This window comes from Caloenas nicobarica, chromosome 3 (genome assembly GCF_036013445.1).
Source record: "Caloenas nicobarica isolate bCalNic1 chromosome 3, bCalNic1.hap1, whole genome shotgun sequence".
Taxonomy (NCBI): domain Eukaryota; kingdom Metazoa; phylum Chordata; class Aves; order Columbiformes; family Columbidae; genus Caloenas; species Caloenas nicobarica.
The window spans coordinates 115,821,718-115,841,600 of record NC_088247.1 but is presented as its reverse complement, the minus strand read 5'-3'; the positions used below and the strand labels follow the sequence as shown (position 1 = coordinate 115,841,600).

Sequence of the window (19,883 nt, the reverse complement as noted above, 5' to 3'; positions counted from 1 at the left end):
AAGTTCCCTATTTGTCAATTTAAACTGCTAATGAAAACAAGATGGTTTTAAGAGCAACTAATTCTGACACATTTCTTGGATTCTTTTCAAAATGATGCAGTAACAGTTAAAGTTGTTATGCATTCCATAGTTACCTCTTCCATCTAAGTATTATACCCATCTCAATAAACCAGTGCATGTTTCCATCATTGTTGCAAATACTATGAAATTCATCTTTAAAATACCTTCTCATTTTGGCTAAGAGGAAGTTACTAAACATTGCATGTTTCCACACCATAGCTACAAAATAAAGCCATAAAGACAGGCAGTATAGTAGGATTTTTGTATATACTTGTTTAAAACTGTTCCTTTTTTTAAAGGTAGACAGAGGCAAAGGCAGTAGAATCTCATTTTAATCTTGATGTATTCAGAGATTTTTCAAAATGCTACAGTACAAAAACGTAAGAATTCAGTCTGGCAATAATCACACAGACAAATTATCACAAAATTATGTTGCCATCTATTCGCAATACTTCATTCTACATGCAACTTCACCAAGTGCAAAAGATGCTTCAAGATCAGAGAACAAAGCTGATCTTCTTTTTAAAGGCACATTATCACTGCATGTAAAACAGCACCAGCCTTCTTGGGATAAGATATAACCTTCAAATATTGCATGCAGTAGAGACAAAAGACCAAAGTAAAGTCAAGCAGAACAAAGCATTTACCAAGGTGGAATTCTGCCAGCAGAGAGTTTTCCCTTCTGCCCTTCACACAACAATCTATTTGCAACTGAAACTGGATTCTTGATTCCTGAAAAGAAAAATTAGCAAGAAAATGGGAACAAAACATTAAAATATTTTTCCACGTAGCACTGTAGCATTCATTTTGGCAATGGAAGTCAGCTTCCTTTACTTCCTAAACCTTTGCCAATTCATTAAGAGACACCTTGTGCTGCTGTATTTCAATTTAATCAAAACTTCATCAGTTTTTCCTTCACATGTCCTATCAGTGGTGACAAGGCCTTCTAATGAACACCTCCCGCCCCCTGTTTTTTTGTTTGTTTGGTTGGATTTTTTTAAATCATATTGAAATATTAGGAGTGACCTCCTACCATAGAAATCTCAAATTAAATCTGTGGTATCCTACAGGCCAAAGATGTTTTATGAACATTAATTTTTCAGGATGGAAAGAGCTTTCATTTGGATCTATCTGGCCAGAACAGGGATTATAGGATTCAGACTCACTCTCTCATTTCCTCCTTCCCCATGGTTGGAAGCACACATTTCGTAACAAACAAGCCTTGAAACACTTAATTTTACTATTTATTTTAGATTTATATCTACATGAGGAAGTTATTACCATGGTTTAGAACTATTCTAGGATAAAGAACAAAGCTTAAAGTGTTGTCAGAAAAGCTATTCAACAGTAACAGTTAAGGCTGTTCAATGTACTTATGACAAAACCTCAACAATCCCTATTGGGGACTCTGTATTTGTTTTGTACTGAAAGCTAAAACTAGACAAAAAAAAAAAAGAGAAGCACATTAGTTCTGAGATTAAATATATCCCATATGCAAAGGTATTTAACCTTGTAAGAGTATCACACAAAATAAATCCAAATGTAACTGCTTATGTGAGAGAATCATAGAATCATTGAATCATGGATTCAATGATTCCATGAAAAGAAACTTTGGTCCCTTAGAATCCTAATTTGATCAACTTAACTAAGATACCAAAATATTGTTCGGCCTTATGACTGATATACTAGTAGGTTCTTCGAGCAGACAGATAACAAAAACAAATACAAAGCTTAATTTAAATGCTTGTACCCTTTATTTTAATAGTTGCATTTCATTATAAAGCTATCATTCTATAACACAAATCCATCTCAGCAAACTCACTCCCATCGTGAATACCGTATAGTATCATCCGTTTGTTCTGCATCAAAGGATTACCAGTGAACCAACATCATAATACGTTATGCAAAACAAATTAACACAAAACAGTGCTTCAGGGAGCAGGAATGCCTTCCTTTTTTACTTTATAGGGGGCAGAATTTATTTATATGGGGCAATATTTACAATGTGCCCCCCCAGCCCGAAAAAGTAACAAAAGAGGACAAAATTGATCTTCGCACTTAAACCAGTAGTTAGCTTTATAATACACAGTTAACGTACCACTCAGTGCTCCAACTGCTCCAAAATTTAATGACTTTCCATCCATTATACTGGCATCACATTCTATCTCACCCAGAAGGTTTAAGTTAGACCCCAATCCTGCATTTGTAAAAGGAGAATCCTAAAAACAAGAACAAAACACTATAAGGCCACATCCATAATAGACAAGATCAAAACCTTTGTATAACTGATCAGATGACACTGATCTTGGTACAGCACACTTTCTTATTCTAATAATCTTCCGTAACAAAAACAACAGTAATTGGAAAAGGGCATCTCAAACTACTGTAATAGATACCTTACACCCTCTTATAGGGTGTGACGTATCTCCAATGTAATAACGTGCTAATATAAAAATCACCCAACAATTTAAATTATCATTTATATGCAAGCAAAAGCTTTATGACGCAAACGAAAATCTCTCCCTCCCTCCCCCAAAATTCACACTTCATGTGGGCCCTTACCTGTCAGTTTAAGTCACACCTAATAACCACTGCATGGACCACAGTCTACCTTAGAAACTCTTAAGTATGACACAGCAGCAAAGCAAACTGTCCCCTCAACATCCTAAGCCTATGATTCACCTCTGCACACAGAAACTAAGAATCAGCATCAGTAATAATTCGCTTTTGATCATTAGTGTAAGGACAGTCATTACTGTGATCAGGAAGTTTAACCAAGACATATTTCATAGAAAGTATAGAACATCTAATAAACGAATTTAAAACTAACTCCTCTTTTATAAGCACCTTCTGTAGCTCTTTGCAAATTCAAGGCTCACAAACAGGAAGTTTTGTATGCTAGAATTAAAAACACCCATTTTTGCCCCCACCCCAATTCCATCAGAGCATCCCCCTCACTTTAAAAGTGCCAAGTTTTCAAGTAGGGCAGTTCAGGGCTCTCACTGTCAGTTCAATATAATTCCCCCTTTCTAGACGCAAGCACGAAACAGAGTACAGGGCAAAGAAAGAGAACAGCCCAGAACAGCCAAACAGCAAAATTTCAGAGGGATGCTGCTGGCTTTCAGAGTTTATCTGTTTTTATTACAACAGCATAACAACCTGATGTGACAAAGAAAATGCTTGTCTAGACCAAGTGTGAACATGCCAATGAAACTAGATGGTCATACTGTTACAGCGCATGTAATATAAGCTGAATTAGTAAACAAATCTACTGGACACAGCTCAAGGTTCTGTCTTAAATGAACTGGTTCTTTTTTGTACATACTAATTTGTAATGAACACGAGGAAACAAAAGAAAGAGAGAACACAGAAATGAAAAATAAATTTGTCAATTAGCTTTTGTTAACTTTCAAATAAGCAAGTAGTAAGTCAATTTAAAACCTGTTTTGCAAGATTTTCATTCTAATATACAGATATATTTAAAGTGTTCTTAATGTTTGAGTCACCAAAACGCTATCTTCCTGAAGAATCATGAATACATAATACATGATTAATATATAATCATGAAACACTATATCTGTGTTCATTTTATACTATTCATCTTTATTATCTGCTTTTGGCTTCTGCATCCAAGAAGTAGCAAGAGATTTTATCCCATTTTATCACATACCACAACAGATCTTCAGAATCACTGTGTACTTCATTGTGTTGTTCGACAGCTATGCCTCACGGCATGTAGGGAAACTCAAAAAGATTTTAGGAAAATGAAATATTTGCAGTTTAGTGCACAAGGAATAACTTTCCCTAAAGGGGAGGGGGGGGAGGGGGGTGGAATATGATTTTTAAAAGGCTACCAAGATGATGGCCTTGAAAAGGCGGAAGACTGCAGAGCAGCCATTGGCTTAACTGACTTCACTGCTCCCCAGGCTCTACAACTATGAAGAAAATTAAATCAGTGAAGTTTAGAACAAAAGGAGGATAGAAGGGATGGAAGAAAACTGAACACGAATGGTGAAAGGTACTTGGAGGACAAAGTAAAACCAGGAATGCATTAGGATGAACAATGCTTACTCCTAGTGCTGTCCAAGTTCCTTGGGTAATCAGAGCGCACAGACCTGCAAGCGGAGACAAATTTCTAACATTCTATTCCAAAAACATTCGCTCAGTGCACTATACTCAAAAGCATTAGCAAAGAGGAAAAGCTTTGTGCTCTACAGATTTGTCACAGCCACAAAGCGAAGACAGCTGTTATCTTAAGAGCAGATGTCATGGACAAATAAGGGAGTAAGAAGGGCCCAGCAGAACAGAAGTTCTAGTAACATGGTCCAGAATCCGGCAGCCAAGACACAAAGCTCTCTATCATCGGATAAACATAATAATCAAAAGAGGGTAGGCAAAAAATACAGGATACAGAGTGGCAGCAGTTCACTTTATTTCTAAAAATCTAGATGTGCTTGATGCTTTGGCATACCACCTTCACTGGCACAACATCAAGGATGCACCAAGATAAATTACTCAGAGGATCTCGAGACCAAGGAAATGCCACATGTTTCTCCATACAGAATATTTCTCAGCATAGTACAGAATATTGGATAAATAGAACTCTACACCAACAAAACTGTAGAAGCCTCTTTGGTGGCATAAGTCTTTCCAGAACTCAGAAGGAATCTTAACAGTACAATCAGTCACAATATGAGTTGTTTCCTCAGCAAAAAGAAATAAAGACCGAATTCCAAGTACGTATTCAAAATGTCCGTGGACCTTTACAATCAGACTGAACTCAACTAAGACAGTCTCAGAATTGCCAAGAGCAACATGGTCTAACTCTGTCTTCACAGACCTGAAAGGTGATGTGGTAACAGCTTTAGACAACGGAGGAACGGAGTGTGAACACATTGAATTTCTGATACCTACCCGAGTGTCTCCAAGATGAGATACAAAGCCTTTGAAATGAGGCAGGGAAAAACCTTCATAAAAATGGAAACAGAAATTCACACCTACTTCTATGAATAGGCAAGAACATGGACTATACCACATAAATACATCTCTCTTTGAAAACATGAGTTTCTGCAAAGTCTGACCAAAAGATTTCAAGACTCTGATATACAAATGGAGGAATACAACTTATGAAAACTAACGTGTATTTTTAAATGAAAATTCAAAACATTCAAGGAATGCAGAAACATTCTTAAACCAGAAGTGTACATGCTTTCGAAAGGGGGAAGAAAATAAACTGAGTTAACTGAAGCAGTCTCTTCACACACGCGGACAGAAGAATGCAGTACTGCAAGAACTACTATACATGACTGCCACAGGATGGGGAAGAACCCAGTCAAAGCATGTATGCAAGAAGAGGGAGAAAAGGAAAGGAGGAAAACATTTGTAATACACAACGTATCTTCAGGAATATACTTATAAATAAAAACCCAAGCAGAAATCAGCCTTTGTATTTCTAAGGAAACTGAAAAAAGACAAGAAAGCAAATCGAGCATGAGCTTTGCATGCTAACAGCAAGCCCTACTACCATAGAAAAGAGGGAAAAGACAAACAAATAGCTATTCAAAGCATTTTCACAAAAGATAAGCTTTCAATTATGTGAAAAATACTAGACTACCTGGCAATTACTCCACCACTCAAGTATCTCTAACTTACAACATAAACCTAAAGCAAAGGAGATAATACAAAGCTTTAAGACGAGAAACAAGTTTCATTTGCCCAAGTCAGCCCATCTGTAAAAACTCGCAAGCTATCGAGGGTATAATTTTTATTTTTAGAATTCTTTTTACTTCAGGATGTATTTATAAATGCTCTGGCAGGAAACACAGGCATGCTCAAGTCTCTAGCTGTGGTCAAAGTTGGAATGCTTGAAGAAGTTACTCAACGCTGTAACACTAATAGTGCTGAATTACATCTAGGCAAATAGTTAAAATGCTCTGTTTTCAATATGCATTAAAGAACGTTCCAGCCATCTCTGATATAGTTTTGGCCACGGTTTACCTGCAACTTTTAAAAGGCATTCAAAGCCTACAGGCATTTCTTTTTACGCACTGTAATTTTAAAATTCATTCTTCTGAGGAAATTTAGTGACAAGAACTAGTAGTCTACAAGAATGAGTCACATCCCTTTCAATTAAACCCGCTAAGATTTTTTTAAAGAACACTTCTGCCGCAGATTACTGTTGGCCACTCTGCTGCAAAACATCATAATATTGCTTTTAATTAGAATTAACAACTTCCAGTTCATTACCCATTAAAAGTTCATCTATGGTGACTGCCTTAATACAAAGAGACTCCTGGCGTCGTGCTCTCTTCTTTAAAGAGAAGTCCCTGGGACTCGGATTGTATATTCAAAAATCTTAATTAGTACAAAATAACCAAACAAACAAATCAAAAAGAATTCAAGAAGAAACAAGTTCTTTCACTGCAAAATTTTGCTGATGGCCACACAAACCCTCTGCTTGAGTATTTCAACAGGTTCAAAATATCCTTTGCATTGATCCATAACAATAAAAGAGTGAACTGCGCAATTTCAGGAGCAAGGAGATCAAAACCCAAAATGTGGCATCCGCTCCCCCATCAATCATAATAATTTCCAATTTACATGATGTTCCTAAAGAATATTCTACTCAAAGCAGATTAAAAAAAAAAAGTGATCGACAGTATTAATTCACTTAGACTAAACTTAGAAAAAGTTTGAAATCTTCAACCCCAGGTTCCAGTATAGGTTGGGGAATGACCTATTAGAGAGCAGCGTAGGGGAAAGGGACCTGGGGGTCCTGGTGGGCAGCAGGATGACCATGAGCCAGCACTGTGCCCTTGTGGCCAAGAAGGCCAATGGCATCCTGGGGTGTATTAGAAGGGGGCTGGTTAGTAGGTTGAGAGAGGTTCTCCTTCCCCTCTACTCTGCCCTGGTGAGACCTCATCTGGAATATTGTGTCCAGTTCTGGGCCCCTCAGTTCCAGAAGGACAGGGAACTGCTGGAGAGAGTCCGGCGCAGGGCCACAAAGATGATTAAGGGAGTGGAGCACCTCCCTTATGAGGAAAGGCTGAGGGAACTGGGGCTCTTTAGCTTGGAGAAGAGGAGACTGAGGGGTGACCTCACCAATGTTTATAAATATATAAAGGGTGGGTGTCACGAGGATGGAGCCAGGCTCTTCTCGGTGACAACCAACAGTAAGACAAGGGGTAATGGGTTCAAGCTGGAACACAAGAGGTTCCACTTAAATTTGAGAAGAAACTTCTTCTCAGTGAGGGTGACGGAACACTGGAACAGGCTGCCCAGGGAGGTTGTGGATTCTCCTTCTCTGGAGACATTCAAAACCCGCCTGGACGCCTTCCTGTGTAACCTCATTTGGGTGTTCCTGCTCCGGCAGGGGGATTGGACTAGATGATCTTTCGAGGTCCCTTCCAATCCCTAACATTCTGTGATTCTGTGATTCATCATTCTTTACAACAAACTTACGTTTTTGTCTCCAGTACCTGAACAGTAGACCTTCTGAAGTGCTCTATAGTCAAAGAAAAGCTTGAGATTGCACGTTATCCTCATATCCAGCTAAAAATGCAATGTGTTTCTGTTGAAAACTGCAAGTTTTAAAGGGGTGTATGGAGGGAGATCTCCCCCCAGAAAAGCTGCCCAAATTACATTATGTTTCAAGAGAAATTCAGACTTCATAAGGTGGCTGATAGAGTGCAAAAAGAAATGCTACTGCGATCATGTCTTTGTGGAAGCATTCAGTGTAAATGATGTGAGTTACGAAGCACCTTGTCTACACCCATTTTATTACCAAAACCTGAAAGAAGTAACGTGTTAATTTGTTCCCCTGCAATGACAAGAGTTCACAAACTGGAAAACATAACTGCCTTTAATCACCTTATCAAATTCAGCTGATGCTTACGAAGGCCAACACAGTTATTTTAACTGTATTCCGGGTCAGCTGCTCTTGTTACTTTGCCAAGGAAATCTACCTTTTCTCTAGTTAACTATTAGCTGTATATTATCTTGATCACAGAATACTATTTAACTCGAGAATCATATAGTCCAACAAAGAAAGGCTGTTCTTTCTTCACTTGGAGTCTGCAAAAATAAAACAGAAAACAGACAGCATACCACAAGCAAACTGTCAGCTTGCTCATAAAAGATCAAGAGCAAGTCTTGCGCCTCAACAAGTCTTTGAAGTGATGCCTCTTGGATTAGCTGAAATTCTGTGTAATAAGAGTTGTGTAATTGAGTGGAACTGAGGAAAAAAATTCATCTTTTGTGACATTTCCATGAAAAGATATTTATGCCTTGCAAAGACTACAGATTTCTGGAACACAGCATCAAAAGTCCTAGAGAACTGTGAAAGTGATTAAATATTTCTGATAAACCCACAGCAACGTGTTCTACATCAGCCAAAATATCAAGAAGTTACAAACAGTACTCTACAATGGAATCTGTTAACACATGTTATACAAACTTTTGTTGTTCTGTGTCTTAATCTGTATTACAGTGACACATGTAAACAAACTGTTTTCATACAGATTTTTGTATTTGCCAACTCAAAATGCTGAAGTACTTTATGAAAAGTCACTATTTCCTCCTGCATAAACAAAAGGGTAGTGAGAGCTCATTACAGAAACAGTCAACATACAAACCTACATTTTTAACCATAAAATTTTGTAACTGATGAGAATAACTATTCTGTTCGCTTCGGCAACTTGCCACATGCAGTTTCTGTTTTCCATAGAGCAGTAGGAAAAAAATCATAATTAAAACAAAAGATGTAGCTCTAGAAATGGCAAGAGATGTCTGGAGGTGGTGTTCAGGATGAGAATAGTAGACACAAACCTTCCAATATTTTTAAAGCTGACAGTCTAACACATTGGAATTTCTAATTCAAGATCCAAAAAAACTGCCACTACAAACCACACCATTTTCTGTTTTGAGCATACCTTTGATTTTTCCTCAATGTAACTCCACAGCAACATCCTTCAATTTAAAAGAAGCCCAAATCCCAAACCCTACGTCCTTTATCCCAGTAACAGAAAGAACAACCCGCAATTCAGAGGTTATATAATTCACTTAATGAATAAATGAATGCAAATAATTACATTAATGACAGCAGTATAACCCAAACAAATTAATATTTAATCTTAAAAAGAAGAAAAAGGAAAAAAAATAGGTTTTGTGCAACAGTGCGCATGAAAATACTACCTAAGGTAATTATAAAATCAGAAAGTCAAATTATGGCAGGCATGACCAGAATAGCAGCAAGACAGATGAGGAGAAAAAGGTTGCTGATGGGAGAAATTTCATAAAAAGGTTTTTATTTTCATCTTAAAGCTGTAACTTCTTACACAGATGTCACTTCGGAGTATTTACATCTACTAAATAAGAAAAGTCTCTTGGAGATAAGAAAAACAAATAAAATATTTACCCCAGGCACAGCTGCAAAGAGTTACATATAATAGCTGTTAAGCTTCTTAAAATATGTTTTCTTCTGTGTAGACCAGGAACGTGATAAAAATGACAACATAAGGTAGATTTTTTTTTTCCACTGAGGAGTGAAGTGACACACAAAACAATCTTGTGGAGCAATAGCAGCCTCAGTTAGTTTATGGAAGTGCATTCCAAATAATTCCATTAGACATATACACATTAGAGTACAGCTAGGTGAAAACAAAAGATAACACATGAAAGCATATTTGAACACTTTGGTGGAGGCCAAAAGTACCGTTCAAAGCCTGCCTCATGCTAACCTTATCAAGTATGTAAATTAACACTTTCCCAACATATGTGTCAGCAAATCCACTGCTAATCCTTTCAGAATACCACCACAAATTCCAAAGCCAGCAAATTATTTTTACAGCACAACACTTACCTTGGCTTCCTTCTTTATTAATAAAGCTGGAGAGGAAGAAGCAATTACTCCTTCTGGGAGAAGAAGAATACCCATTTCAATCATTACTGCCATGAGGGATTAATGGACCTTGGACAATAACCAAACTGCCTCATTTATATCCCAGAAATTTTAGCTTTACTCTCTCCTACATTATTTCATAGGGACCCTTCACTAAAATGACATGCTGTAAAAATTTCACCACTCCAACAAGACACTTTTCCAAAAACCTCACAAACAGCTGCTTATCTCCTTATAATTTGCAAGACTTTCTATCTTAATTAACAAGTACCATTTTGAAATAAAGCCATTACTTGTCCTATTGTTCTCCACACAGTTGTTGTAAAAATCAGTAAAAAAGCATTATCTTACACTGACATCACATTTCTCTGAACAGCCTGCTTCTAGTCTCTTATCCCATCAGGGAGATCATACAGAAACAAAGTAAAAAATGTAAGGAAAAAAAGCCTTTGAGAACCACATTAATTTAAGCCCATAGCGGAGGTACATTGTGGGACAAATGAGAACTTAAAATTCCTGCTTCATTTTCACATAGTCCTTTATTTGGATGGAGAGACAAGCACCCTTAAATTTCTGCAATTGCTTTTGTAGAATTAAACCAAAGAAGTGAAAATAGTATGAGTAACACAACCCAAGAAAGCTCAGAGATACTCAGAGATAGTTGCCTCAATGTAATAGCTACATGACAGTATCAGTAGAACTACTGAAGACTAACTACATCTAAATTCTTTGGATCATAATTTCAACAAATGAAACGTAACTTAGTGTGAGATATTAACGCAAACGAAAGGAATTAAGACTTAGCCTAGATTTTATACTTAACATATGTGAGCAGTAGCATGATTTTTTCCTCTGTGTAAGAAACAGGGCCAGTGCAGTCTACCTGTAGCTTGGTATGTCAGAAATAAAGTTCCCTACAAAGTGTTTGGTAAGTCTTTAATCACTGTATTTATTCTTGAAAGTCAAAGACTATTGATAATACATGCCTAAAATGACAATCAAATTGCACCAACTAAACTTTTATTCAGTTTGCATTTTTAGAAACTCTTTAAATACATTTACTCCAAAATACAGTGGAAGAGCTTCCATGTCTGCACAGATAACTAAATACAAGACACAAAAATAGAAATCCCAGTAGATTTTATCATTTGAATTAACACTTTCCTACAGAAAAATCTGGCAATGTACTTGAGAGACATATTTACTACTAGTCAGAAATTCATACCTCTAATTCTATAAGTGCTGCAGTCACTGCATCTGTTGCAAGAGCACCAGCCTGTAGCTTTTCAATTGCCTGCAAAACAGAATTTTTAGTTGATGATTAGAAAATTCTGATCTTCTATGACTAAGCCCTGCATTCTCCTAATAAAGTCTCCTAAATAAAGTCTTCACCAAATTAGTTTAAAATGTAAGAGGACATAAAACCAAGAGGCTGCAGAAACAGTCAGTATGCACCATGTAAGGGCAGATCTGAAGGCTTGATTTCACTACTCTGACATTGAGACACTGCACTTAGTAGCAGATTCCTGCATGGTCAAACTTATAGGAAAATAAATTCTTATACCTGGTGTCCTCAAACACTTAATGTTTCAGTCAAGAAGCTTCTAATTTTCCTTCCAAGATTCAACAAAAATCTCTAGTAGCGCATACAGCAATTGTTATGAAATTGAACAGAATCTATGAAGTAAGCTTATCTAAAAGCTAACACACAAAATCAAATCAAGTAAGACAATGTTACAGTCAAAATATATATGCATTTAAAAAAATGAACTTCTAGATCCTCATGTTATTTCTTAGGTCTGTAGTGGTCAAGACCTTACAGTCAAGTCTCCCAGGGAACCCCAAAAAAACAGCTATGGCTGCATCTTCAGTTGCAAGACAAATCTGCAATTGTTTGTTCTTCATACAAGTTATTTACGTTGGCTACCTAGCTTAACGAATCAAACAAAATCTCAAATTCAACTTTAAATTCGACAACAAACAGCCTTTTTTTTCCACACATGCACAACTAATGCACAACTTCAATGAACTAGTGTTACGTTTGGATGATTTTTGAAGCTTCTCATTACAAAATGAGATCAGTATTAAGATTGAGCAACAGAACTGTAAGATGAAGTGATATAATTATCAGAGGCCAACTCTGAGACTCTTCTAAAAAGCCTGCAAAGTTCCCCAGCTCCTCCCTGGAGAAAGCAAAATGCATTAAAAATTTTGGAGACAGGTCTTCAAGCTTCTCATTCAACACTTAATACACAGGACTTGCCAGTTCCAAACCTAGAGTTCTTGGAGAAGATTAAAAAAAATAATAATTTCAATGGAAATTAAAATATTGCCATTTCTCCCTTTCCAGCTTTGGGAAGAAGGTTTTGATTTTCTGTTTTGGTTTTCCTGTTTCTACCTTCTTAATTGGAGAGGAGGTAAGAGCTATCAAGGAGAAAAGAATTCTAAAAATCCCTGTGTTCACAGAGCAACCTGGATACTAGAGTTTAAATAAATTCCAAAAAGAGCGGACATTGCTGAAAGAAAAACTCAGGCACCGTATTTAGCTCCAGAAATCCCAGAGCCTTGGGAACGGTGCAGGAAGCTCTAGAAATATTCCATGTAGGTACCAGTGTGACCTTCTCTTGTTCCCCCACCATTCTGTTGGCGTCTGCTATTTGCCACCACTGATGAGAATGTTGCTGCACCTCATGGCCACGCACTCTCCTGACTCTATACTTTAACTTTTGCTGGTTCATTTTTTCTCTAGAAATGCATACAGCCTAAGTAAACCCAAACATGCCCATTCATACTTAAGGGACAGCGCTACCCAATGTATTTCTTCTGTAACATTACAAGACTGTAGAGCTGCTAAGACGTACCTTCTGACAGGCTCTTTTGCACACATGCTTGTATTCTTTAGCTTTGGATTCTGAATGATAACCTGCACCTACAATTAAGGCAAAAGGAAAAGAGATTATACTACCTGTCAAACTACAGCCTATAGTTCGCATAAAGAATTAAGACACAGCCAGAAACAGCCGTCCTTATTCTGGATTACATTGGCATTTCCTTTTTGTATCAATGATTAACAATTTTATGCATTCCAACGTTGATTCAAATACGCTCAGTAAAATATAGGATACACAGCACACATGCAGAAGCATACAGGTATAAATCTCAGCGTCATACAATCTCTTCCTACAGACGCTTTCCAAAAGATTGCAGTTTTGCTCGTTATTGGAGGATTTCCAGCAGAGCTTTTTTTATTTATTGTCCGTTACTGGGCAAAACCCTTGGTTTTAAGTAAAACTCCAATTTTTCTTCTACTGCTGGTTTGCAAGTTGGCAACTACCACTCTGTTCATCTTTTCATGTTTATGCTATGTTTTCAGACCTCATTATTGCTGCTTTCGAACCAGGAGAGTTCCTTCAAATCAAGAACATAAGGAGGTTTTAATCTTTTTCCCATTTTCAGTCTGTCTATCCTGTTGCATCTAACCCTTATGCTCTGTTTTATTGCTACCGCCCCCTACTTCCGTACTGTAAAAATTTATCACTGCCCACTATTAGACTAAATACAGCATCAGAAAAATAACAGACAAGACTAACATGCTGATATTCATACTCCACCTTATTATGTTTTCCTGTTTTTTGAACCTGAAAAATATGCTCGTATTTATCTCCAGTTCCCTTTCCCCACCTTTACAAACGTTAGCCTTGAGAAACTCTAACAAAATAAGTTTTAACACTACTAGTGAAAGAAAAATTGACTTTCAACAAAGTAACACAGGAAACACATATCGAACATTTCTATTTGCTCTTAAAATAGAATACCAGGGTCTTCAAATTTCAACACAGAAAAAGTTCTTTAAGGAATTTTTTTTTTGCCTTAAGGATTTTGTGTTTTTATAAACCAAGTAGCATGTGGTTTTTCAAATACTTTAGGTGTCACCAGGCTACTTTGCTCAATTTCACCTCATGTCATCACACATATGCTAAAAACAAATATACGGCCAGATATAAGCATCACTAGTGTTTTCAAGACTAACAGCATTTTAGAATTTATGAACAAGACACACGTAGCACATCATTTTTGTATCACATCTGAGTGGATGACCTATTCATTACATGTGGAAAGAATAACAGGTAATTTACTTAAATATGAACAAGATTGAAATTAGACTCGGAGGAAAACTTTAAAAGGGTAAAAAAAAAAAGTCAAGTTCTGCAACAAACTGCCTAAGGAGGTTTCACAAAGACTTAACTAGACTGTCCCTATGGACAAGCTGGACAAAATAACGGACAGTAACGCTTGATCTTTCTGTTGGGTAAGAAAATAGACTGAAAGATCTGTCACATTGTGTAGATTTCCCAAGCCTAGCAGATTCCTGCAGAATTGACATTTTATAACCATATACACTCTGGGATTTTGTTTGCGGTTTTGTCAAGGAGGAAAAAAGTACCATTCGGAATACTCAAAACCTACATTTTTATTAACAGTTTCCAAAGTGCTCCGATCCAATGCAACTTCCAATCAAACACTCCCAGATTTATATCCTAAGTTAACATCACTTCATTAACATACTAGAATTCTAAGGCCAACACAAAATTTTAGTTGATATTTAGTTTGTATATGGACTATTTCCATTCCAGTTGTTACACATCTACATCTTACCTGCATGGACAAGCACAAATCCCACTCGTTTCCCTCTTTGGGTTTGCTTTGTTTTGGGCTCTTTGACCACCACTTTTACAGCTGTAACCTGAGATGATTTGGAAGGTAACACTTCTACTGAACTTATTCCCTTCTCCATGATCATACATTAGGATCACCATCTTCTACTGGAAAAGAGCATCCTTCCATTCAAAAATAGACTCTGGAGAGGAATCATCCTAAAAACAAACCACATGCATATGTCAGATGCTGATTTCCAAGAGACGAAGTTCATACAAATCAACTTCAGAAAGAACATTTGGAAGAGAGGTATGAAACAAGGAGATTACGCCTCTTGAAAGAAGGGCTTTCAGGTACTGCCTCTTCTCTAGCTAACAGTATTAATAAGGCTTGAAATAATCAAAGTCCATGTTGGAAGTTGAAAGCAGTCTTTTTATTACGACTTCACTTGAACCTAATCATCTTTCCAGACATTGTAGGAAATTGTTAATCTAAGGTTTGCCTACAACAGAGAGAAAGCTGCTTTCCATGGTCTCCTTTTATTCAACAGTACAACTTATCTCTCCACCCATCACACTTAACTGTTTTTTAATGTGATGATGCTCCACAGCCACAACCTTTATTTCTTAAAAAAGTCATTCTCTGCTTGTATGGAAAGTCCTAAGCAGCACCGCAGCAGCGCTGGCAAAAGCTGAATGTACCTATGGTTGCACAGCCAAATCTCCTGTCCTCAAACCACATACTGGCATCTGCCCATGTGATTTTGTGTCTACATTTTATGTAGGGGATATAGAATCCGTGCACTAACACAAATCCCATAGTCATATAAGAAGTTACAAACGTGCTCCAGAGACTTGTAGCATATGCGTAACAAAAATCCCGTACCTTTTACATTCTTTTGCAGGAAATAGATGTTTGAGATCCTATAATGAACTCCTGTTCTTCAATACTTTTTCATTCCTTACCCTTATTATTCTCCATTAATTTGCAAGGGGAAATAATTTTTTTAATGGCAAAGTATTTCTAAAAAAATGCCAAATAAGCCTAAAACAGTGAAAGTTTCCCTGGATAAGTGTAAGGCCAGCTAACATGATTATTAGTGAACCACAACATGCTTAAGTCGATTTCAAATAATTTAGTAACCCATTTGGTTTTGATCTTAACAGTTTGTAGAATTTAATGCTTACAAAAAGCTCATAGAAAAAAACGACAGTATTTGCTAGTATACAAAACAAAAAAGCTCTCAGGTTAAAGTATAGAATAATGTATTTCAGGAGCCAGAAAACAAATTCACTGTATTTACTGCTCCTCTTATCCACAGCCTAATACACAATAATCCTGACACAATACCATTTCTCTAGTTCAGCAGATAAAATTAAAAACAGCGATGTTCCATATACTGAATTAATTCAGGAAGCGAACAGGCGCTAATGCACGAATGGAGAGCACCTCTATGACATATTAGGATATTCCAATATGATAGATATCCCTCCTACCACCTCCAAAGGGACTACTTGTGACGTAAGAATACTAATAAGTGAATAGAAGTGAAGAAAATGGGATGTTTAATACATAGGGTTTAGACCACAGATTTTGCAAATGCTATATGGCTCACTCCAGTAATTAAATACCACGCCATTTAAAAAAACAAAACCATGCAAATGACGTTTAGCAAGAATCAGCACTGGCACAGAACAGACAAACTTGCTGGTTTACCACAACCATCTTTTCAATAATTAAAATTAGCCCAGCTTTCTAGGAAGTTGTTTATTTCGGCTCATTTTTTTCTTGGATGCTAAACATATAGAGGTATCTTTGTATGTTTAGAAAATTCTATTTTTAAATTTAATATTAATTTTTTGGTAGAATTATAAATATATGTATTCATACAAAATGAAACACCACTGTGATACATAGACTACAGAGAGAAAAAGCATTTATGGACTACATGAAATTATAATGGTCTCCTGTATAAACTTCAGGGCTAAAATTAAAGTCCTAATCACTGCATTAACTTCCTTTTTGCTAACAATAAAAACAATAATAATAACTTGAAAAGCTCCAGCAGCTATCAGTACAGGTGGTAAGAAGAAACACAGTCTGTTTGCTACGAAATCTGCTTTCCTGCATACAACACGCAGAATGTCATAGGAACAGAGGCACGACACGGACTCAAGTAAAATGCTAGAGGAGCAAGTAAGGAACATATATTCTTGCAGAAATGGAAAAAATAGTGTGGTGGTAAGGAAAGTCATAATGACGGTAGTTAAGTTGTTCTTCAAAGTGATGATACAGATGCCACTTTAAGCCTCAGAAATAGCATAACTCCAGACTGAAGACTTTAACGAGGCCTTTACATGCACTTGGGTCTGAGGATGCATTTATTTTTACTAGACAATGTATCTCCACAAATTTCTTCAGTTTATAACGCTTCTTGCACATCAACTCAATTCTGTCAAACCTCCTCCATCTCAAACTATTCTACAAATCCTTTAAAGTTTCATTCACAAACCTGCTGCTTCCACTTTCTAAGCTCCCAGTGAACCCAACCTTTCCCTTTCCAGCTTCTTCCAGTATTTATCTGTTCTCTTCACTGCCTGTCATACATTCATCACTTCTGATCACATCCCTCCTTGTTACACAGGTCACTGTTCCACCTCTGTACAGCTACAGCAATGGGGGAGGAATATATTCTAGTTTGACTCCTGCAGAATATGAACCACGATTTTACCAAAGCAGCCCAAAGCACTTATTGCAATGAAAAAGTAACGCTGAAATCCTACACACACACACACAGAAAAACGTAAACAATTCGAGCGTAACATCCAGTGTAAAAGGTGTTACTCAGACTTTCTGTGCACTTGCCATGGACACTACAGATATTTTAGCAGCCATGAGGTGACCCTCACCACTCCCCCCAGACTCAAAGCTCCGCCTAACGCACCCTGCACAGAACACAGCCCTACAGAGCAAACCCGAACGTGGCAGAGGGACGAAGGAAGAGACGCACATACCAACATCTCTGCCACGATACTGGCAATATGGAAAAGCTTGTTTTTAAGAGCTTTGGGCTGTTACAGTACGAGGCCAAGGGCTGGCGGACAAAGAGCAACAGGGTGAGGAAAGTGCTCAACCCCCTGAGCGAGCAGCCCAGCCCTTGCAAGGGAATCTTCCGACAACTGAAAGGGAACAAGAGCAACTGAGAATCACAGAGCAGTTGGGGTTGGAAGGGACCTCTGGGGATCATCCAGTCCAACCCACCTGCTGAAGCAGCTTCACCAGAGCAGATCACACAGGATCACGTCCAGGTGGGTTAGAATGTCTCCAGAGGAGGAGACTCCACAGCCTCTCTGGGCAGCCTGGTCCAGGGCTCTGGCACCTCAAAGTAAGGAATTTTCTCCTCATATTCAGATGGAACCTCTGGTGTTTCAGTCTGTGCCCGTTGCCCCTCATCCTGTCATTGGGCATCACTGAACAGAGTCTGGTCCCATCCTCTTGACACCCGCCCTTGAGATATTTATAAGCATTGGTGAGATCCCCTCCCAGCTTCTCTTCCCCAGGCTGAGCAGCCCCAGCTCCCTCAGTCTCTCCTCATAATGAAGATGCCCCAGAGCCCTCACCCTCTGCGAAGGTCTCACCTGGACTCCCTCCAGTAACTCCTCACCCTTCCTAAACCGGGGAGCCCAGAACTGGACACAGCTCTCCAAGAAGCTGACGAGGAAACGAGCCACCGACAGCCACGAAAGGAAAGCAGAAAACAAACTTTTATTTTGGGGGAAAAAAAATATAAAACAAACTGCTCGGCGAGACCGGGCCAGGGCCGGGCGGCCCCTCGCCGGCAGGAACCCGCGCAGGGGCGGGCAAGGCGGGCGCGGCCGCGGGGCGGGAAGCAGCGGCCGCGGGGCGGGAAGCAGCGGCCGCGGGGCGGGAAGCAGCGGCCGCGGGGCGGGAAGCAGCGGCCGCGGGGCGGGAAGCAGCGGCCGCGGGGCGGGAAGCAGCGGCCGCGGGGCGGGAAGCAGCGGCCGCGGGGCGGGAAGCAGCGGCCGCGGGGCGGGAAGCAGCGGCCGCGGGGCGGGAAGCAGCGGCCGCGGGGCGGGAAGCAGCGGCCGCGGGGCGGGAAGCAGCGGCCGCGGGGCGGGAAGCAGCGGCCGCGGGGCGGGAAGCAGCGGCCGCGGGGCGGGAAGCAGCCGGCGCCCGGCGCCCCCTCAGCCCGCCAACCCCTCAGGGAGGCCCCGGGAGCTCCCGCCGGGCCCCGCCGTCGCCATGGCAACGCCCGGGGGGCGGGGCTGCGGCGGCGCGGTGACGTCACCCAGGGGAGCCCCCACCGGCGCAGCGCGGGAGCCCGCGCGGCCGCCTCGCGGCGCGGCCGTTACGCCCCATGGCCGCCCCCGGAGCCCCGGGCGGAGTGGGGAGATAAGCGAGCGCGGGGAGGTGGGAGAGGACGGCCCGGGGAGCGGCGTGCTGAGGCGGGGCAGGGCGGAACCAGGCGCGCAGCACTCACCCTCCGCCGCCGCCAGCTCCGCGCACACCCGGAACCGCCCGCCCGTTGCCTCGGTGAAGATGAGGCGTCCCGCCCACCGCCTCGCTCCCATTGGGCGAGGCCAGTCAGGCGACCGGAAGCATCGTCAGCGCCGATTGGCGGTTCGGAAGGCGAATGCTGCGCCAATGGCGGCGGGGGGCGGGGTCAGCGCGCTGTGGCGGCAGCGGAAGGACCGAGCGCCCCCACGCCCCCGTCAGGCCGGGCGGACCGAGCCCGCGGTCCCCGGGGCCGCTTGCGGCCTGTCGGGGCGGGCGCTGCCGGGCGGGGCTCACGGAGCGGCAGAGCGGCCGGCCAGGCGCGCTTGCGGCCCGGAACGCGGATCGGGTCTCGGGCTGCATCCAAAGCTGCGTGTCCAGCAGGTGGAGGGACGGGCTTGTGCCCCTGTGCTCTGGTCAGACCCGCCCGGGGTCCTGTGTCCGGCTCTGGTTCCCCAGCACAGGACACACATGGACCTGCTGGAGAGGGGCCAGAGGAGGCACAGGAATGATCCGAGGCTGGAACAGCTCTGCTGGGAGGACAGGCTGAGAGAGCTGGGGGTGTTCAGCCTGGAGAAGAGAAGGCTCCGGGGAGACCTTATTGCGGCCTTTCAGTGCTTAGAAGGGGCCTGTAAGAAAGATGGGGACAGACTTTTGAGCAGGGCCTGTTGCAGTAAGACAAGGGGTGATGGTTTTGAACTAAAGGAGGGGAGATTCAGGCTACACATGAAGAAATTTTTTACACAGAGGATGG

General features: G+C 40.5%; 1 protein-coding gene across 1 annotated transcript in view; it reads right to left on the bottom strand.

Moving 5' to 3' along the window:
- TASP1 (taspase 1) overlaps positions 1-19,163 on the bottom strand; it is an 80,000-nt gene extending 60,837 nt beyond the window's left edge. The window contains exons 1-6 of the mRNA XM_065631827.1: positions 19,116-19,163; positions 14,615-14,832; positions 12,820-12,887; positions 11,184-11,252; positions 2,159-2,279; positions 708-792 (exon numbers count right to left, since the gene is read on the bottom strand). Coding sequence (XP_065487899.1) covers positions 708-792; positions 2,159-2,279; positions 11,184-11,252; positions 12,820-12,887; positions 14,615-14,759 — 488 coding nt within the window. The 5' untranslated portion in view covers positions 14,760-14,832; positions 19,116-19,163. The remainder of the gene's footprint in view (positions 1-707; positions 793-2,158; positions 2,280-11,183; positions 11,253-12,819; positions 12,888-14,614; positions 14,833-19,115) is intronic.
- Positions 19,164-19,883: the final 720 nt, after the last annotated feature.